General features: G+C 41.2%; 1 protein-coding gene across 1 annotated transcript in view; it reads right to left on the bottom strand.

Annotated features, from left to right (window-relative positions):
• LOC126458508 (mitochondrial fission 1 protein) overlaps positions 1-22,614 on the bottom strand; it is a 47,846-nt gene extending 25,232 nt beyond the window's left edge. The window contains exons 1-2 of the mRNA XM_050095602.1: positions 22,460-22,614; positions 21,875-22,081 (exon numbers count right to left, since the gene is read on the bottom strand). Coding sequence (XP_049951559.1) covers positions 21,875-22,081; positions 22,460-22,504 — 252 coding nt within the window. The 5' untranslated portion in view covers positions 22,505-22,614. The remainder of the gene's footprint in view (positions 1-21,874; positions 22,082-22,459) is intronic.
• Between the last annotated feature and the right edge of the window lie 603 nt (positions 22,615-23,217).

The following is a 23,217-nucleotide window of genomic DNA, read 5'->3' as shown; positions in this document are numbered from 1 at the left end:
CACGCCTGGAGTGCCGCCGATTGTGTGGCAGAGGTGGTCTTGATAAGAACGGACCCTGATCGCATCTTGCTGAGAGCCTCGATTTCCCCGAAGACGTCCTCAATGTGTTGAACAAAGAACATGGGCTTGGAGGTGGCGAACGTCCCCCCATCTGTTCGCGAACAGACCAAATAGCGGGGGAAGTACTTCGCCCCAAGCCGGCGGGCCTGTCCCTCCTCCCATGGAGTGGCCAAGGGGGAAAGGGCAGGAGAACCAGAACTAGAAACGGTACCTTTTCTTTTGGAAGACTCGGCCGCAGAGCGACCTGATACGTGTTGACGTTTCATGTGCGAAACGTCCGCCCCGATACCACCCACTCCGACCAGGGGCTCTCCCCACGGGCGCCACCCAGCCGCAGCAAGGGCCACCTGGCAGGATGACCATTGCCGGGAGTCCTGATGCCCCAAGGAGACGGGCATCTACTCCTTGGCCAACGTGGGGAGGGTGCAGCTCAGGTATCGGCAGTACGATCCCTGTGTTGTCAGGGGGCTACAACCTAGAGGGTACATGACGACCCCACCACAACGGGCTGGCTACCGTGCTGGATTTCTGGTGCCATGGAAAGTCCATCATGATCGCTGGTGCAGATGGAGATGCACTATGGGCGTAACTTGGACAACCCATCAGGCGTTTAGGCCCAAATTGAGGAAAAATGGGTATGGTGACAACGCCGGTGCAATGCTGAGTGCCAAGGTCTTAGTGCACTTAGGACCAGTGGTACACCATGTAAGGTGTCCTTCTCCAAAAGGCTCGTACTTCTGTAGAATTTTGAAAAATGGAGGTCAAACCCCAAGGGGGACCATCACATTAAGGCCAAAACATTTGAGACTCCTTTTAGTCGCCTCTTACGACAGGCAGGAATACCGCGGGCCTATTCTTGCCCCCGAACCCGCAGGGGGGATTTTACGGGTCTGAAAGTAACTTTATAAGAGTTACCATCTCAAATATATCTCTGCAATGGTTGATCTTAAACATCATCCCAGACCCAACAGAACAAATTATCACATTTTTCTCCAATCTGGATACACCAATTTTAACTCCCAATTCCATTCAAGAGATGGCTTGAATTCTAAGCTGCCCCCTAATTAATCATTTAGAGGGCAACATTACTTTTCTATCCCAAAGAGATGTGGGCCAGTTGTTTGCCTTTACAGGCCACTAGCTGATGACTACGATTACGCAACAGCCATAGGCAGTAAGGGACTGGCCAACTAATGTTTTAACTACAAGAGAGCATCACCAATTTTAAGCAAGGGCAATCACTGTATTACAAACTGAGTTTAACTGCCTGAATACACTAAAATACAGAGGCAGGGTGTGTTCATGGACAAGAAAAAACGTCCTTATTTCTCAGTTAAAAAGCACTCTTTTCCAGAGTGAAAATATATATTTCCAGGTTCTGTGACAGTATACTTTCCATTGGAGCTGTAAAATTTATCGACTTTGAATGATAAAGGTTTTATACAACAATTAGAACACCCCAACACATTAGGAAACTAAATAAAACAAAAACAAACATGTTTTGGAAAGAACTTTTATACACAGTAACATGTACACCGCGTATTTTCTTATTGTGAAAGTATAAATATGAATTCCATCATATACAGCTCATTAGCTTCCGAAGCACTTAAGTTGAGATTGCAAAGCACTTTGTCAGCCAATCATGTCACATAATTTCACCAGATGATGACAGCATATATCACTGTTAAATAACACAAACACACAAATAGGAAAAGTTGATGGTTTAAATTAATATACATACGCAAGCCAAGCTTTCACATATAATATTGGTCCCTTTTAGCAGTGTTACTCCTTAAGATATGTCAACACAGATGTGATAGTAAAATTTTGAATAATGGCATAAATGGCTGGTCTTCTGGTCCCAAAACTTTTACAAGTGGCTGGTCCTCAAAGTGTTGAGTTCTGAATTAGAGTCAAACGATCTGTTATTTAAGGACGTCATCGCACACTCCCGCAAGTAATAGCTCGTCTTGTGTAAAACGGAATTTACTTTGAAATTAACACTTCTCAAACCACCACTCACAATATTTTCCTGTGGCCTGTTAGAAATAGGTTCATCCGAACAGTTGCCAGAAAGCACCAGAAAACAGGTGTTACAGCCTATGCGCACTTAGAATGATGTAGGAAGCCCATGCTTGGTGTTTGCTCTGCTCATATGCCTTTTGTCGTACTTCTGTTTAGAATTTCGAGCAGAGTGAGGCATCATGTGACAATATGCAGCACTACATCATGTTGTTCAGAGGACATTTACGGAGTTATTGTAGTTGGTGCAATCATACCGAACTCAGATAAGAAATGCAAAATAAGAAAGCTGTCCTTGGCATAACATTCATTTCAGAACTAGACTGTGCAACTTAAAGTACTCTAATATTTTGGTATGTGGTGACAAAGATTTTTTATTAGTATTTTGTAATAGTATTATCTAGCATTTCCAATCAAGTTTACATCCACACAGCACTGCAAAAAGCTTTTAACAAGGAATACCACTTTCTTGCAAAAAATAAAGAAACTTATTTGTACACACCACAACTAAGGATAAGTTTTTCCATCAATTTTTTAGATGGTATAAAAATCAACAAGATTATCTGTGAAGCCAAGAAACCTTATAACTGGCAGTCTACATTCTACTCCAGGAGTAAATACAAGGCCCTGTGCTGGATTACTATGATAAAACATGGTGTGCTGCAAGTCTATCATTCCCTGAAGAATGACTGTCTATAAACTTAAGATGTAAACAACACAAATTAAGAAATGAGGTCAAGCCTAGGGGAAGTAACACACAAGTGTTGAAACACGCCTTGTGATTGAAAAGCAGTCTGTTTCACAGAATGCAGATTATAAAATTCTGCTAAAGCTGTCAATATATTTGAAACAGAACGTTTTACTCAATACTATTGACTAAATTTGCCTGCTTAACTTCAAGTGAACATTTAAGAATGTCCATATGTATATATATACTATTATCAGATATCTATAAAAGACATGGGACATCACAGAATACTCTTAACAGCATCGGAATTTTGCAAACCATACTAAAATGCTTAATTCTGCTCCAGATTCACACTGAATTAGGTCCCTATCTGTTACTAAGCTTTTCAGTGTGATTTCTGGGATGCCAATTTTCTTGGAGTACTAGTAATATGTTATATATAAAAAAACAAAGATGAGGTGACTTACCGAACAAAAGCGCTGGCAGGTCGATAGACACACAAACAAACACAAACATACACACAAAATTCAAGCTTTCGCAACAAACTGTTGCCTCATCAGGAAAGAGGGAAGGAGAGGGGAAGACGAAAGGAAGTGGGTTTTAAGGGAGAGGGTAAGGAGTCATTCCAATCCCGGGAGCGGAAAGACTTACCTTAGGGGGAAAAAAGGACAGGTATACACTCGCACACACGCACATATCCATCCACACATACAGACACAAGCAGACTTGTGTCTGTATGTGTGGATGGATATGTGCGTGTGTGCGAGTGTATACCTGTCCTTTTTTCCCCCTAAGGTAAGTCTTTCCGCTCCCGGGATTGGAATGACTCCTTACCCTCTCCCTTAAAACCCACTTCCTTTCGTCTTCCCCTCTCCTTCCCTCTTTCCTGATGAGGCAACAGTTTGTTGCGAAAGCTTGAATTTTGTGTGTATGTTTGTGTTTGTTTGTGTGTCTATCGACCTGCCACCGCTTTTGTTCGGTAAGTCACCTCATCTTTGTTTTTTTATATATAATTTTCCCCACGTGGAATTTTTCCTTCCATTATATTAGTAATATGTTATCTCACATTTGGTTCTTTATCATGTCATCATGCCATACGTGTCAAAAGAGGAACACATGCACTTGAAATTCAGTAAACAGTAGAAGTAAGCCAACAGTGTGAATTGAAACACTGTTTCAAAGAAATTGGCTGCCTCTCCAGAGAAGATAAGCCAAATTTCTTTACCAAGCCAACAAAAATAACTTCATTGTTCTGCAAGAAGATTAATGTTAGACTGCCCAATAATGTGGAAATAAATAAAAAACTGAAACTAACAACATATTTTAGTCTTTTTAATCATGTGAATGTATTTTAATTCCCTTTGTAGCTCCCAGCCACAGAAACCTGTTGCATTTTCATTTGATATGAGAGCTGTCAATGAAAAGCAAACAGCAGAATCGTGAAACATTAATACAGGTCCTGAATTATCAATCATTCAGCTGGATACATCCATTATGAGTACTGACTGATAGGAGGCATGATCTACAGTGTTGATATAGTGCTACACATCGCACTGCCTGGTCTTCCTCATTTCCTCTCTCGACTTTATGTGCCCAAAAATAGATGGAGAAGGGCCACTATTTGCTCATGTTCTTCCTTTGTTGAGCTGAGAGCTGTTGACAGCTCAATGGTTAATTTCTCTGCTGTGTCATTATTACTGGTAGCACAACATGATTCTCCACTGATGGCACTGAGCTGACCTATCTGGAGAGGAATTGTGACTGTTTGTGACCCAGAGCTCTCCTTGTCCTCATATGATTGGTTATTACCATCAATGGCATATAAATTTCTTATAAAGAATGTAACCAACACTGGTAAGTCGCCAATAACAGTCAAAGATGTTAGTCAAACTTCATTGCATTACATGTTTCGCGGATAGCCCATCATCGGTTAGTGTGTCAAAAAAATTATTATACAATCATGAGCACACAGGTAATCCACACCAAGTCTTAATACAAAAATATGTAACATGACAATGTAGAATCTACAAATTATACACATCAAAATACAAAGTTCATGAAAAATTTTTTAAATGCAAACTATGTCATACATAAAGATGCACAGCAGGATGTTAAGTGTCAAGTGATCAACATCATCAACACGTAAGTGAAGGAAGCGATACATCTAAAATTAAGACAGATAACACTCACCAGATGGTGAACAAACCAGTCGCACTCCATTACTACACACAAAAAAGAACCTTTTTTTAATATAATTATGACTGTGCCATAACTAATACCAAAGAAACCAAGGAAACTTACTTATGAAGGACCAGTAGTACAAAATAAATACATAACAAAGTATCATTAACATTTAAAGCACTATTTTATAGGCACCACCACGTGGCAGAAAAATCTACTTTCAAAGCGCAATTTTCATTATTGTTTCATAGGTTAGTGAAAGTAAATTTGGATAATGATGTAGTTCATAAGGAAACAAAATTGATACAGTTAGGACAAGCCAATGGCTATTTGGAAAAGGTCGTAAGTGAGATAAGCAGAAAAATTCTTAAAAACAAGCAACATTAGTTATATTCTTCCAAGGATAAAATTACACACATTGCCATGTCCTAATTTGGTCCTTGACACAACAGGATTGCACAAGCCTTCATAAAAGCAGAGCTTCAGGTGGATTTCTGCATATGAAAGAAACTAACTTGCTTTGTGGCATAGTCTCAATGATAAAACTACTAAGACTAAAAAATTCTTGTGTTTAACACAATCACATGCATTTCCTGGGTAGCATCTATGTGGGCCTGATGGGCAGAGACATTTTTAGAAAGATTTAGGGAGCACTCTTACAATAGCACAATTAGGTGTCATCTGTTGCTCCCTCATTAATGACAGTTTAGCTATCTTGCATGTTGAATAGAAGGGTATGGACCTCTACAATCTTGAGGAGTTGGAAGCTTACATGTATTGCCAGTCTGATCCAGACACTGTCATAAATAAACAATTTCAAATAGCAGGCAATGGTACTAAAATATTTGTGACCATTTGCTGATTCATTAGTCTGTTTTTCCATCTCTCCCTTAGTTGTATTACATTTATCATCAAATATTTCAGATTCATTATTTTCTCTTTTTACTGTAATATCTTCTGTAGTATCACATGAGTTTTAATAAATAAAATGCTCACCCTACTGTCTCTCTTACTTGGAATTTTTTTGTATTTATTGTCATTATTATTTTATTTGGTTTGTAACTGTATTTTCGCTACATTTTTTCTGCTTTAATTGAGTTTGAATATGTGCACTACATCAGTCTGCAGGCTCAAGCACATCCCCATGTGTATGCAAAAGCAATATATGGCTATGTTCATCTATACTGTAGAGAATGCCTCATGGTTCTCCACTTTGTTTTACTTTAGATATCTAACTCGTATATTAGGCTTTGGCAGTAGATTTATCTGCCACCTGGAGGTAGGCTATATAACAGCACTTTAACAGTTATTCTGTAATTGGACAGATAAAAAAATCTACTCACCAAGTGGCGGCAGAACATACACATAAAAGGTTATTATTACGTAAGCTTTCGTCTCCTCTTTCTGGCAGGAAGGTTGAAGAGGAAGGAAGAGGGGTGACGGAAAAAGACAGAGAGGTCTAGGGAAAGAGGTAGGTTTTAGAAAAGTCACCCAGCACCAAAGGGCAGGTGAGACCTAACACATGGGATGATAAGGAAAGACAGACTGTTTGGGACTGCACTGGACAAGATTTGAAAACCTTAGAGCTTAAAGGTGGGAGACCGGTTAATATGCAAGACACAGATAACTGCTAAAACATCATGCACGAGTTAATAAGATTGGAAAGTCAAGTGCACTGTATACAAGATAGTAGGAGTGGGGGGGGGGGGCAGGGGGGGGGGGGAGACGAAAAATAGGCACGAAAATGAAAGATGCAGAAAACTAAAAAGGAGTGAAGAAAGGAGTAATTACTGTGAAGAAATGCTGAGATGGAAGAAATTAATGTAAATTAAGGCCAGGTGGGTGGTGAGAACCAAGGACATGTTGCACCATTAGTTCCCTCCAGCGAAGTTTGGAGGAATTTGTGTCTAGGGGAAGAATTCACCATTTGGTGCGTGAATTTTTTATCTACCCAATTACATTACAATGTCAAAAATTGATTGTTTTTGTTGATATATTGATTGTTATTCTGATGGTTTATTTGTTTTAAATTCATGACCTTTCGTAAGTTTCCATCGTACCTTTGATAATAGTTACTGCACATTTGCAATCATATTAAAAAATAATCTTTTATTGGCTTCACACACTACTGGCTTGTGTACTATCTGGTGTGTAGTGTTAAGTATTAATTTTGTGTGCATCACTTCCTCCACTTGTGTATTTATGATTTTGGCCATTTTGCACTACTATTCTAGCATTGTGCTCCTTTGTGTGTGACATTTGCGTGTACAATTTTTTCATCACTTTGTATACAAAAAAGGGGATAAAGACAATGTAAACAACTACAGCCCCATCACAATTTCCTCCTGCATGTCTAAAGTACTGGAAAACGTTATGTATGAGAAACTTATGAAATTTATAAATAAAAACAGCATCCTATGTAATGAACAACATGGATTCAGAAATAAGAAGTCAACGACAACTGCTGTCTATGAGTGCATCAATTCCATCCTAAACCTGATGGGCAAAAAACAGGAAACAATAGGAGTCTTTATTGACTTGACAAAAGCTTTTGACATGGTGGACCATAAAATTCTGCTATAAAAGCTAGAAAGATATGGTATTCGAGGTCTGTCCAACAAGTGGATCAGTTCCTTCCTGACTAATCGTATGCAGGCAGTGTGCGTCAAGCACACAAATATTGAACTAAAAACTGTATCTAATCACTTATCCGACTATAAACAAATAAAATGTGGTGTACCCCAGGGATCAGTATTGGGACCCCTTCTGTTTCTTCTGTACATAAATGATCTAAGCTTAAATATTGATGCACACAAAACAATCATATTTGCAGATGACACCACGATTCTACTAAAAGGAGACGACAATGAACAGTTACAGCAGACAGTAAACACAGTCACGAAACAACTTAGCAGCTGAGCACAGAGTAATCAGCTTGTAATAAACAGTAAGAAAACCGTTGCTCTAAAATTCCACAATGTTCCGAACACAGACATGTTTATCCCATCACTATCAATGACGAACCAGTTGGTAACAATACTGAAACCAAATTCTTAGGACTTTGGCTGCAGAGTAACATCAGATGGAATAAGCATATTGAATATCTCAATGCAGAACTGAGCAAAACATGTTACCTTCTTTGTTCATTAAAATCATGCTGTAGTGAGACAACAGTATTGAATGCATATCATGCGTACTTTCATTCTCGTCTTAGATATGGGGTCACCTTCTGGGGAAACGCTAAAACAGCTAATAGCACTTTTAAACTACAAAATAGGGCCATTAGAATCTTGTTTGGGTGCAAGCCTAGAGACTCTTGTAAACCCCTGTTTAAGAAATCTGGTATTCCTCCATTACCGTGTGTATACATTATGGAAACCCTTTTGTTCTTTAAATTAAATGTAATAGGCAAGGACCAGAGACTGCAAAAAAACTGTGATATACACGAGCACTTTACCAGACAAAACAAACTTACATATGACTCAAATCAGCACAGCACTGTGCCAAAAAGGTGCTTTTCACATGGGAGTTAAGCTTTATAACAAACTTCCTGAAAACATAAAAGCTATCACTGAGATCAATACATTTGGAAAATCTCTAAAGTCATATTTACAGCATTACTGCTTTTACTCCATTGAAGAATATTTAAATTTATGAAATGTGTTACATAAATACTTACGTGTAAAGTGTATTATTGTAAGCTTAAATATGTATTCCTTGAAATAACTTTCAGCCTGTATATTTATAACTTGACTTGTCCAATGTCTCATGCATAAGCTGCTATGTAGACAACAGGACCAACAAAATACAATCTACAATGTATCATTTGTGCAGCCTACACTATCACACATTACATAATCGTTTTATTAAGTGTGTATGTGTGGAATAACTTTATGCTAATGACTGCGTAACAGCTTTTTTGGCAGATATGACGATGGGCTATGTGCGAAACAGTAATGCAACAAACAAGTTCAACAAATGTCTTGAATTATCAGTGACCTTGGCTACAATTTTTTTAAGTATCAATATTGTTGCAAACCTCATACACGACTTCTGCTGCAGCTTTACAGTTTAACTGAGCAACCAGACAGTTTACTAGACCTAGTCCTTGTGACAGTGGAGTAAGTGTGTCTTCTATTACGGGCAATGCCTCATAAAACAATTTTAAAATTTACATATTTTCTTAAAACGTTCATCATATGAGAGAAAAATATTGCCAGAATGACATCTGATACAAAGAAAACAAGCACACAATTTCAGAGAAAATGACACAAAATGCAGTGCTCTTGGCTAAACCAATGAGTACCTCTCAGCCCTCACTATATGTAACATGGTGCTCCTCATGATACTTGTTGCCACATTTTTAATTCTGGTACCATACACAATATTTTTCTTGCCTCTCAAGAGTTACCTAAAATTACCCTCCCACAGGTCAAACAACAAATTCAGACACTGGTGTATCAATATTCACTCTGTCCTATCAATTTTTGTATCATTTACCTCTTTTCACCTCTGACTTCCATATGTGAAAATATTAAGCTGGACAATTGTAAAGAGTCTGCTTCAACTGTGCATCCCCTTACAACTGACCGACCCAGTCAGTTTGAAGGGAGCAATAGCATACAGCGTCCAATAGAACCATTACAATGAAGCACTGTCATGTTCAAATGAATCTTCAGACTGACGGCAATTTTACTTTTGGCTATATGAAGCTATTGTTGCCAACCTATACACTCTACAGCAAAAGTTCATTGGATAACAAAGCACTGTATTAGACTAACTGTAAGAAATATGTTCTTTTGAGAAATTATAATTCCTGAGATGCTATACGAACTTTTCTCTGGGCCTTCTCCTTTGAAAGTATGCAAAAATAGTGACCCGTCTGCAATAAATTTTCATAGCACATCTACATGATTATTTAGAACTAAATCTTATGTATCATCATCATCATCATTTTTTACACTTATTGTCATTATTCAGTTGCTTTGACACTTGTGGAAATGTGGTCCTGTGAAAATAAAAGACATTTGTTTGCTTTGTGCCATATGCATTTTGCTTCTGTTTATTTATGAAGCATCTTTAGTGGTCCTTAATACATATCTATTCTGCATACACAATTGCGTTATATAAGAATCCCAAGCAAGTTTTATTAAAAGTTTTTGGTTATACTCGTTAGGCAAGAAACAAATTTCGTTAGGATAAACTACTATTTGGTTCCACTTAAGATTTTGTTGTTTCGGACTAAGTGCATTTTCATCTGTGTGTAATCCATATAAGATGATACAATTAGGCCTATATTATACTAGATACTTAAAACTTTCAGCAACGAAGATTATTCCCTTCAATATTTTTTTGTGACAAATCATTCCTCTCCAAGAACGGCTCCCCCGCATTTGGGGCACTGCACAGCTCGCCCCCTCCCTCCTCTCCCCTCCCGGTTCTCAGAGAAAGGAAGACCGTTTCTTTTCTTTCACATAAATGATTTAGAAGTCTGTGTTACACAGGTTTTTACCAGGGTCAGAATTGGATTTTTTTTAATGGCTACTTACAAGTCATTACTAGTCTTCCAAGATATTAAAAATACTCCATACCCCAGGCCTTCCCCTACCCTCCAGCTCCCCCCCCCCCCCCCAAACTATTGTACAAGAGCCCTTGTTCCTCTGTAATGATTATTGATTTCATATCTGTTATTTCCATTTAGTAGTTTAACACTATTCAATTCTTTACTATGCATCCTCAAATCTGAGCCACCACAGCAAAGAAGAGAAGTGTTAATAGAAGAGGTACACCTTTTGCCACTGAAGGCAGCTGATATTCTTATATTTGAAAGCACAATGAAAGCAAGTGTCAATAGTTAGAGAAACAAATTACATTGCTCACAGCAAAATCAATTACATCCACTTCAGCTTTGAAGTCCCAGAGATTCCTATTTTACGCGAGTCTCAGCAAATACTAAGATTACACTGTAGCAAATTCTTAGGTCTCCTCATAGTATGGTCAGCTGAGAACCTCATATCCTCCAAACCATAAAATATTAGTCTCCCGCTACTTTTACCATTAGGACAATCTCAAATTGAAAACATCATTGTCACAAAATCTACTATTTCAAACAATGGAAAGGCCACAATGGAATGTAACAATATTATGAAAAGGTAAGTTGCCACTCACTATATAGTGGAGATGCTGAGTTGTAGATAGGCACAACAAAAAGAACAGTCTTTTCATTGTGCCTATCAGCAACTCAACTTGTCTTTATCACTTTGCTTATTTTTTCTGTTGTAGAATTTTATTATGTACTTTCCCTGCAACTGCTTTTGTGAAATAACTTATGTTGCAAGTCTGTTTTTGTAAGGTAACTACATTCTATGGAAACACATTTGTATATACTAAGTTGTTCCACATCCTAGTGTCTTCCACATAGGAAAGGATCTAAGGAATAAGTATATCAATAAATTAAATAAAGTAACAACACTACACACAACTACCAATGTAGAAATGGACTACCTCTACTGTCCAGGAACCAATGATGTTGTACAGCTTTGTAGCACAATTATAATTACACACCACCCCACAGTTTAAAATCTACTCTCAAGCACGGCTGATAAAGCAAGAGAAAATGCAACAAAACTTCACAATATAAAGAAGTTCAGAGTGTGGTTTCTGCAAACAAATATTGATAACTACATAACTTCAAATTTCTGAGAATCCTGGATAAGGGCTGAATTAATGAATCAGTTGTGTATTTTATACACAGGCAATTATTATATAGTCTTAAACATAACAAAATATTACAAAAAAGTTTCTGACTTGAAGATCAATAATTTCAATCTAACTCAGTTATATAATAGTACGACGTTTCTTACAATGGGATTTAACTCGGCAATACACTAAGAAAACTTATCAAACCCCCCCCCCCCCCCATGTTACATGACTAAAAACAGCAGAAAAGGCTTTCAATTACTTCAGGAATATATTATGCTGTTTGTCTGAATGCATACTACAACTATTACACAAAGTGATTGACACTTGTACACGCGATATCACTTTGTCATACCCAACATAGCCACAGAATCTGTGCAATGACATTCCTTTGTACTTTCTCCATTTACCAGCTGTGCTGAATTTGTCATGCAGAACAGTAATAGCCTTATTACTTTTCTGCTCACGTTATCAGCTGAAGAGAATACCACGAGATGGCAGAAGTCTTGGTTGGTTGGTTTAAAAAAAGGGGCAAGGGACCAAACTGCAAGGTCATGGGTCCCTTGTTCCCAGTAAAATAAGTACACAAGGGAAAGAAAAAAGAAAGGAGACGTACAGAACAATAACAGGAGAAAGGAAGAACGTGAAGAATGACAGAAGGCCAACCAACACTACTATGGACAAAACAGGAAAAGAAAACCACAGAGAAGCAAGAGAAAGGTAAGAGGGATATTCTTGTGGTCGACCACAAGAATAAAAGGAAAAGCCAGCCACTCTGTGACACATACAACCTAAAAGTATTAGAGTGAGAACACAAAGGGACAAAGGACATGCGTTAAAACTTTTATAGAATGATAAAACCCACTGTCACACATGAAACGTAAAACTAAATTAGCCAATGAGGTGCTGTCAGCTAAAATTAATGGCAGCGAGTCCTGTAACTGGAAAGCCCGCCACAGGGCAGCCAAAAGAGGACATCTCACTAAGATATGGGCCACTGTCAGCCTGGCGCCACACCGACACAGACGCAGGTCATCACGGCGAAGAAGGTAGCCATGTGTCACCCAAGCATGACCAATGCAGAGCCAACAGAGAACCACAGGTACCCCAGGAGAGGACCGCATGGAGGTCTTGCACACGTTCGTAGTCTCCTTAATGGCATGCAGTTTGTTATGCATACTGAGGTTATGTCATTCTGTCTCCCAACGCTACTAAAGCTTGCGGTTGCACAGAAGCCTATCTCCATAAGCAGTTTCCGCGTAGCCTGTTTGGCCAGCCTGTCAGCAAGTTTGTTGCCTGGGATGCCGATGTGACCTGGGGTCCAGACAAACACCACTGAACAACTGGACCGTTCCAGGGCATAAATGGACTCCTGGATGATTGATACCAAAGGATGACAAGGGTAGCACTGGTCGATAGCTTGAGGACTGCTCAAGCAGTCAGTACACAGAAGAAATGACTCCCCAGGGCATGAATAGGTGTGCTCAAGAGCACAGAATATAGCCACCAGCTCGGAAGTGAAAACACTGCAGCTATCGGGCAAGGAATGTCCTCCATGGACATATGCGAAGCCGACATGATCATCAGCCATAGAGATGTTGGTGTAAACCACATCATGGCCTCATTACATGTGAAGAATCTAGAGGAACTGCAGCGGAGAGCCGCAGGGTTAACTGAGTCCTTAGGGTCATGTGAAAAAAAAAGGTCCAGACGAAGCTGCTGTCTAGGTGTGCACCATGGAGTTGTATGTGAATGGCCCTCAAGTATAGGTGGTACCTGGGTTGCCAATGCAGGAGATGAACCACCATGGATGGGAAAAGGAGATGGTAATTTGGAAGCACAGGAGAAATATGAACGTGGGCGACGTAACTGGCCATCAGTTGTGCACATCACCCTGCAATGGAGGGACTTTAGCCTCCACCAGTACGCTGGTCAAAGGACTCGTCCTAAAAGCTCCTGTCACTAGGCGAATGCCACAGTGGTGCACTGGGTCGAGTAAACGCAACACTGAGGGCACTGCTGAACCGTAAACCAGACTCCCACAGTCAAGGCGGGATTGAACAAGGGCTCTGTAGAGCTGCAGCAGTGTGGAGCGATCTGCACCCCCAGTTGGTGTTGCTCAGGCAGTGGAGGGCATAAAGGTGACGAAAGTGAGGAAGCCAAGTCAATCAGGCGTCGAAAACCAGTCCTAAGAACCAATGTGTCACCACTGAAGTGAGTGAATCATCATTAAGGTAAAGTTCTGGTTTTGGATGAACGGTGAGATGCCGACAGAAGTGCAAACACACAACTTTACGACTGAAAACCGGAAACAGCGGGCTACAGCCCATGACTGCGCCTTCTGGATGGCTCCCCATACGCGCTGCTCAGCAACACCAGTACTGGTGGAGAAGTATGAAATGCAGAAGTCGTCTGCATACACAGAAGGCGAGATGCACAGCCCTACTGCTGCTGCTAAGACCATTAATGACCACTAAAAACACACACACACACACACTCAATACAGAGCCCTGCCAGACCCCATTCTCTTGGATATGGGTGGAACTATGGGAGGCACCAACTTTGACACAGAAGGTACAAAGCAACAGGAAATTTTGGATAAAAATCGGGAGTGGGCCTCGAAGACCCCACTCGTATAATGTGGCAAGGATATGATGTCGCCAGGTGGTGTCATACGCTTTTCGTACATAAAAAAAGACGGCAACCGGGTGTTGGCGTCTGGAAAAGGCTGTTCGGATGGCAGACTCAAGGGACACAAGATTAACAGTGGGAGAGCGACCCTGGCAGAAGCCGCTCTGACATGGAGCCAGTAGGCCATGTGACTTCAAGATCAAACCCAACCGCCAACACACCATACATTCCAGCAGCTTACAAAGAACATTGGTGAGGCTGATGGGCCAATAGCTATCCACACCAAGGGGGGTTTAACTGGGTTTGAGCACTAGAATAATGGTGCTCTCCAGTCATTGCGATGGAAAGACGCCATCACACCAGATCAGATTGAGGAGGATGAGGAGATGTCACCTGACTGTGGATCCGATCTGGCCCAGGAGTTATGTCGGGACAATGTGCAAGGTTACTGAGGAGCTCCCACTCTGTAAATGTGGCGTTATAGGATTCACTGTGGCATGTAGTGAATGAGAGGACTTCCCCTTCCTGCCACCGTTTGAGATTGCGAAAGGCTGGGGATAATTCTCCGACGGAGAGCCTTGAGCAAAGGGCTCGGCAATCGCATTTGCATCGGTAGATAACCCGCCATTTACATTAACACCGGGAACACCTGTTAGGGTCTGGCACCCAAAAACACATTTCACCTTAGCCCAGACTTGGGAAGGTGACGTATGGCATCAAATGGTCGACACTTATCTCTCCCAACACTCCTGCTTCCATCGTCTGACAAGTTGGCGAACGCGGGCACGGAGCTGTTTAAAGGCTATGAGGTGCTACAGGGAAGGGCGTGCTTATGCCACTGTAGAGCTCGCCAATGCTCCTTAATTGCTTCAGTGACTTCCAGTGAACACCAAGGAACTGCCTTTAGCCGGGGGCCTACTAAAGAGTGAGGGATCGCATTTTCTGCCGCAGAGACCAGTGTTGTAGTCACCTGCTCAACCATCATATCAATGTAACCGTGTGAGGGAGATTTAATGGAGACAACAGAGGTGAGAAAGTTTCCCAGTCCACCTTGTTTAAAGCCTATCTGGGCAGGCTTCCTGGGCCTGACACCGGGCCAGTGACAGGAAGATAGCGAAGTGGGCACTACTACACAGGTCATCATGTGCTCTCCAGTGGATAGATGGAAGAAGTCCTGTGCTGCAAATTGATAAATCAATGGCCGAGTAACTGCCATGAGCCACACTGACATGTGTGACAGGGCAGCACCAGTACGTAAGAGGCAGAGATCGAAGACAGTAAAGTTCCAACATCTCTGCCTCTGCCAGTACGCATGGCGCCATGCCACGAGGGGTTATGGGCGTTAAAATCTCCCAATAGTAGGAAGGGTTTAGGGAGGTGATGGAAAGGTGCAGCTAGTACATTCAGGGGTACTGCACCATCTGGAGGAAGATATACACTGCAGACAGTTACTTCCTGCGTCGACGTCATGCTGACAGCCACAGCTTCTACAGGGGTTTGAAGGGGCACAGTTTCACTACAGACCGAGTTTAGGACATAAACGCAAACTCCACCTGACACACTATTATAGTTGGTACAGTTCCTGTAATATCCCCTATAGCCGTGGAGGGCTGGGGTCCGTATTGCCGGGAAGCAGGTTTCTTGGAGTACAAAAAAGCACGTGTAAAGCTTAACAGTTGCCGTAGCGCAGCCAGGCGGTGGAAAAAACCACCGCAATTCCACTGGAGGATGACATCATTGTGAGACTGGGAAGGCATGAACATTCAATGAGGCAGGCTATGCCTCAGGGTCACCTGCTGCCACTGACTTATTGCCTAAGCAGGCTGTATCTATTGTGTCTGAGGGTCCGGCGAGATCTAGATCCTCAGCAGATGCCTAATTCTCCACCTTATACTCAGACACAGAGCTTGTAGGTAGCGGTGGTGTGGGTGCCACAGGAATTCCCTTGGTCTTTAGGATCTTTTTTTGGATTTCTCTCGCTGTTCCTTGAGCTTCCCTCGCTGGGAGGACTTCCCTGATCCAGTCTCTGCGACTGAAGATGAGCGTGAAGCCCTATGCCCAGCTGCTTTTGGGCTCTTCAGTCACCGGCAGGTGTCATCTTTCCCACTAGAAGAAACCTGGGAAGGGAGTGACCCAATGGGCCCCTTCACCCCTTCCTAGCAAGAGGAGTCAAAGAAGACTGTTGGGTGAGGGGGTGAGGGGGGGGGGGGGGGGTTTGCCCCCGAAGAAGGTGGTGCGGGAGCAACAGCGAGGGAAGTACCCCCCCCCCCCCCCCCCCCCCACACACACACAGACCATCAAGACGGCAGGTGTAGTATTCTGGTTCTGAGAGGCGACAGGAATGTGAGGAACTGATGGGGCGACTACTGTTCTTGTAGCAGCAGTGTAAGAGCAGGTCATAGCCACACGATGTAAGTACTCAAATTTCCTCTTAGCCTCAGTGTAGGTCAGTTGGTTCAGGGTCTTGTATTCCATGATTTTCCTCTCTGCCTGTAAAATCCTGCAGTCTGGCAAGCAAGGTGAATGATGCTCTCCACAGCTGACACAGAACGGAGGCAGTGCACATTGAGTACTGGGATGTGATGGACGCCCACAATCTCGACATGTGATGCTGGAAGTACAGTGGAAAGACGTATGGCCGATCTTCCAGCACTTAAAGCACCGCATAGGGGGAGGGATATATGGCTTGACACATCACAGCGATAGACCATCACCTTGAACTTCTCAGGTAATGTGTCACGCTCGAAGGCCAAGATGAAGGCACCGGTGGCAACCTGATTATCTTGGATCCCAATGGACGTGCCAGACAAAATAAACACTTTGCCACTCTAAATTGGCGCACAACGTGTCATCTGACTGTAAAACAAGGTCCCTGTGGAATATAATATCCTGGACCATATTTGAGCTCTTATGGGGCTTGATGGTAACAGAAACATCCCCAACTTGTCACGAGCAAGTAATGCCCGTGACTGGGCAGAGGATGCCCGTGACTGGGCAGAGGATGCTGTTTTTATGAAGACTGACATAGAGCGCATTTTGGACAAGCCCTCCACCTCGCCAGATGCTACACAAAAAACTGAGGCTTCATGGTCGTGAAAGATTCCCCATCAACTGTTGTACATACGAGGTACCGGGGCGAATAAGCTTCACTGCCAGCCTCAGCCTGGCGTTCCTCCCATTGTGTGGCCATGGAGGGGAATGATTTGGGGTCATATTTCTTAGCATTGAAGTTAGACTTTGCCCGCTTAGAGACTGCTGGTGTCCCATGGGCACCACCCAGCCTCAGCAAGGGCCACCTGGCAGGATGACCATTGCTGGGAGTCCCAATACCCCAGGGAGATGGGCATCTACTCCATGGCATACGTTGGGAGTTAATGGCGCAGGCATCAGCAGAGCAATCCAGGTGTTGTCAGGGGTCTACAATCAACAGGGTACATGGCGGCCCCACCAGAACGGACTGGCTGCCATGCTGGATATGAGGTGCAAGAAGTCCATGGACATCATCAGCACACAAAGTGACACTGCATATTGCATGGCGGAAAACGCACCAAGGAAGGTGTCCTTGCCCAAGAGATGAAAAATGAGTGGGACTGCAATGCGATGATGAGGTAGTGAACTCAAGATCTCAAGGCACGATGCATCACGTAAGGCGCCCTTACCCAATTGGCTCGCCCTTCAGGAAAATATAGAAAGATGAAGGTCAAAACTGACGGGACCATCAGATGAAGGCCGAAATGTGCGAGATTCCTTTTAGTCGCCTCTTACGACAGGCAGGAATACCTTGGGCCTATTCTAACCCCTGGACCCACAGAGGGCAGAAGTCATGGGACAGCAATATGTACCTAAACAGGTGATGGTAGTAGCACACATACAGGATGTAAAATGGGCAGTGCACTTTGTGAATGGGGTTTCTGACTTGAGTATGGCTGCACAACAGGGATTAACAGACTTTGAATAAGGAATGATAGTTTGAACTAGACACATGGGACATTTCATTTTGGAAATCGCTAGGGAATTCAACATTCCGAGATCCACAGTGCCAAGAGTGACGAGAATACCAAATTTGAGGCATTACCTCTCACCACGGGCAACTCATTGGCCAACAGCCTTCACACACTGCATGAAATAACTGCAGAAATCAATGTGATATGTATGACAAATAAATCTATTAGGACAGTGCAGCAAAATTTGATGTTAATCGACTATGGCGGCTTCAACTGAGAGTGCCTTTGCTAACAACATATCACCTGCAGTGATCGTCCTGGACTTGTAACCTTGTCGATTGGACCCTAGACAGCTGGAAAAATATGGTCTGGTCAGATGAGTCCCGATTTATGTAAGTAAGAGATGATGGCAGAGTTCGAGTGTGCCACAGACACCACGATTCATGGACATGGTGTTAACAACATATTGTGCAAGCTGGTGGTGGCTCCATAATGGTGTGATCTGTATAACATGGAATTGACTGGGTTGTTTCGGCCAAGTGAACTAAGTGGAAATGGTTATGTTCAGCTACTTTGAGGCTATTTGCCCCAGTCATGAACTTCATGTGACCAAAGAATGATAGAATTTTTATGGATGACAATGCACCCTATGTTACCAGGCCACAGTTGTTCGCAGTTGCTCTGAACATTTTGGACAATTTGAGCAAATAATTTTGTCACCCAGATCGCCTGATATTAATCCCACAAAACAGTTATGGAACATAATGAAAAGGTCAGTTTGTGTAAAAAATCCTGCCCTGGTAACACTTCCACAATAATGGATAGCTAGGGACGCAGAATGGCTCAATATGTCTACAGGAGAGTTCAGACACTTTAGTACCTGCCATGTCAAGTGTCTGCACTGCACTGGGCAAAAGGAAGTCCGACACTACATTAGGATATATCCCGTGACTTGCCACCTCATAATATGTTCACTATTGTAATAAAAAAATAGTATATTCAAACAAATTATGTGACAAAATGAATTGCAACAGTTATGTTATCAGCAGTAACTGACATCCACAAACAATGTAATAATATCAAACAGACTGCACATCCAAGTTCATTCTCTGGTTAGCTGCTGCTGTGGTAGCTCTCTTGCAAACAAATAGTCTTCAGTACTGCATATAACTTCTGATTCCTGAGAAGTGGCAAGCAGTCCTTCCAGAAGTTGAAGCAGGAACAGAGTCTGATTGACAACATTATTCTAATAGGCCCTGCGACGTGGGTACTACAGCAAATGAAAACTAGACTAAATTACAGCCATTATACTGCGCAAGGTAAATCATCTCTTCTGTATGGTACAATTACAGAATTTTATTGAGAAATATGTACTGGATGTAAATTAGCAGAATTTTTGGACCTCTGGATAGAGGCTACTCAGGACAGTGTGATCAGAGAAAACAAATCTGGCTTTCTATGGAGCTGCATATAAAACGTTACAATTCCTAATTAGGTATGCAGGTTACACGCTTCCATTTAGGTGAACCACCAAAATGTGAGAGTGTGGGTCATTCTTAATTCCCATGATAAAATGGCTCTGAGCACTATGGGACTTAACATCTATGGTCATCAGTCCCCTAATTCCCATGATACTGTGGCGCATAAATGAGATTGATTATTGTCTATATAATGCCGCAGACCAAGATGTATGGAAAGTTTTTCCTCTGTGGGACGACTGGGTGGCACCTGTCACCTTGGTATGTTGCAGTTGTGATTGTTTCCAAAACAAACTGCAGATTATGAGAATTAAATCTTCCAACAAGACTGAGCACCTGTCTCTTTGGAGCATTAATGTTCATAGTGGTTTATATGACAGACTTATATATCACTAGTAGTAAAAATTATATGGTTCTATTCCTTCGCCCTCATCACCTGATCTAACACTTTCTGACTCCCTCCTTTGTGGGTAAATTAAGAACCTGCCGAAACACTGACAGTTCAGAAAATTGCATCAATGCTACTGCAACAACCAATGACAGGACATTGCTGCACAATGCATTAGACGAAATGAACTAGACTACTGCTTGGAAGTATGTTGTGTGACCAGAGAAGCATCCTCAGAGCATTTGTAAAGTGCTAAATACAAACTTCATAAGTTTATGGACGTATTCATGTGTCAATCAAAAGTTAATGGAACCACTAAATCTCACAGGTGGTGGAGGCTAAAAAAAACAACAAGCTTCAACTGAATGGATTTGTACATTTAGACGAAGCTTGTCAGAATGTTGACTGGTAAACACTTAACAATTTTGACACTCTGATAAAACACAGAGTGTGAAAGTTTTCCAAAACTTATACAGATACCGAACAGCAATAGTTAGAGCCTACAGACACACAAACAAACCAGCATGGAAGGACATACAGACTTTTAGTTATCCCCCATGTCAGTCAATCTGAACACTTATCAAGCAGTAAAGAAAACCCCAAAAAAATTTATGAAGTGGATTAAAGTTCAAAGAGAAGAAAAGTACTTCACGCTTTGCCAAGGACAATTCTATCAGAGGCATCAAAGAGACTAGTTGAAGAGAAATTGTCTTGAAGAGGTTATAAGTGGAGTAACAACGAAAACTAAAATGATGACAATAAAATGTACACCATATCTAGCAACACCGAGGGAATTAGATTAAGAAATGAGACACAAATAGTAACTTAGACCTATATGTGTATCTATGAACTAGCGAAGTTTTCATTCTCTTTTGTGGTGACCTGTGAAAAACTCAACGCTTCTGCTATGCAGGGAGTGGTCTTTACTCCCAACGAATTTACAACACATTCCACCATAAATTTCGTCACTATAAAAATATAGTTATTTCTGTAAGTTCAATATTTATAGTTACTTATTCACTGTGCTAGTTCTAACAGTCTTGAGAGCAGCCTTCGACTGAAGTGGAACGCAGACAATCAACAGTTCAGACAAGAAGAAAGAAGATGCTTTAGGGTACATGTTATCCAATTTTTTTAAATTTATGTATGATGGAAGTATTTAATATGCATGCAAATAATATGAAGCTTTTTTACTTTGCCTTAGTGTTTGCCTATGTCAACAATTTCGTTAAATATAGTGTGATCATAATCATTATGCTAAGGTCCAGATCAATCTGTTACCACAATGTTTCACAGTCACACATATTGTCTTCATGAACTGTCAACCAAGTTACCTTCCAACCTAACCAACACCTAGGGCCGCACTACAAGTCAGTGTCACCACAACCAAGCTCTCAAGGAGGGGAGGCAGTGTCCAATGTACAGCATTAGCCAGCTTTTGAAACGCGATATTACGTAATAATGCTGAACATAACGTGTGTAGCAAGGGTAACTAAAAATGAGGTGCTTAATTAAACTGGGAAGTAATTTATGAGAAGTTGACTAAAAGAAGGGACAAGTTGAGAGGGGATGGCCATAAGCATTAAGGGAATTGACAATTTGCAACAGCTGGCAGTTTGAGTAAAGGAGGGAGGGAAAGCAACTGCAAATGGTTACCAATTATCACAGTAAGCCGGTTCATGTGGATTATTGTTATGCACAGATGGAAATATTCGTGCAAGACAGAATCTTGAAAAGCCACTTCAAACAACAATTTGAACCTAAGATACACAATTACACTCACCTTTATCCTTGCAGAACCAAATGCTAAATAGTATAAACAATCCCTCCTTTGTTCCTTCTCTCGTTCGAACAGGTCTTCTAGGAGAATTATTCCTTTGCGAATATCTGCAGAATATTTACTTCGCACCAGACACCAGGCATACTCAAACTGCGCTTTATCCGTTACCTTTCCATTGGCCAATTGCTGATTGTAAACCGTCTCAAATTTCTGAAACCATATCAACAATTAGAAACAATGTACTTCCGTCGTCGCACAAAAACTCTCAGCAAAAATTCTAACACACGAGAACGTTTAGTATATTGGTACGCGATTAAGCACATCAGGCAAACACAGCAAAAATGAGGCCATGAAGAGTGAAAGGGCCTGTGTTAAGTTTCAGTTGTACGTTTTTGGGCTTTGTGACTTGCAACGACTGTTAATCAAATACCACGTCAACATTACGATATAAACATTACTATCTTGTGTGAAAACTGCAAAACAAAAACAATCATGAACAAATAACATTCATCACATAACCGGCTCATAGTAACAAAACTTTACTATTGTCAACAGATTTCAGAATAAACTGAGAGTCATTATCCCAACCTTTATATCATCCGAAGAAACAACTTCTTCGAAAATGTCTTCCATGGCTATTCCTATAGCAGAACTTCATCTACTATATATTTCGGTGATGTACATTACTCCACAGAGTTTAAGTTTACGTCATTCACTTCTGACTAATTCAGAGATATTATGCAGGATATGTCACGAGTTGTCTGTCAATGGCAGAGTAGAGCGACCTTCTGCGTAGAAAAATTAATGTTTGCATCACAGTAAAACGGCATAATAATCATGGAAGAATAATATATAATAAGAACTTATTGTATGTTTACGCTGTAGTTAAAATAATTCCTTTTCACAAATCCATAAATGAATAGCGTGTTAAATTAATATTTCATTTATTTGTTCAAGATATAATCACTGCTCGTAGATTTTCATACAAAAAGCTTGGAACAACTTTTTCATAATCAAAATAAACAGAAAGCCCCACAAAATCATCTTTTCTGAGCTACCCGCGACCTAGGATTGGAGTAATGTTTCTGCTTTTAATACGAGGTGTCATCTTAAGTGAACCAAAAACGTGCTCTTTGTCAACAGATGGAATTTTGATTTCTGTGGATATTGTAACGCCAAGAATGAAATTTTTCACTTAATTCACAACAAATTGTTTGTGAGATCATCAATTAAAAATTTGCTATCTCTTGTGAGCAACATACACAGGGATGCAAGTACTGAGAATACATAAGGATGGGATATTGCACAAAATATGACTGTCTGCATCTAAAAGCAAACAGCAATTA

This window comes from Schistocerca serialis, chromosome 2 (genome assembly GCF_023864345.2).
Source record: "Schistocerca serialis cubense isolate TAMUIC-IGC-003099 chromosome 2, iqSchSeri2.2, whole genome shotgun sequence".
NCBI classification, from domain to species: domain Eukaryota; kingdom Metazoa; phylum Arthropoda; class Insecta; order Orthoptera; family Acrididae; genus Schistocerca; species Schistocerca serialis.
Note: the sequence above shows the minus strand (reverse complement) of the source record. Positions and strands in the feature narration are given on the sequence as shown.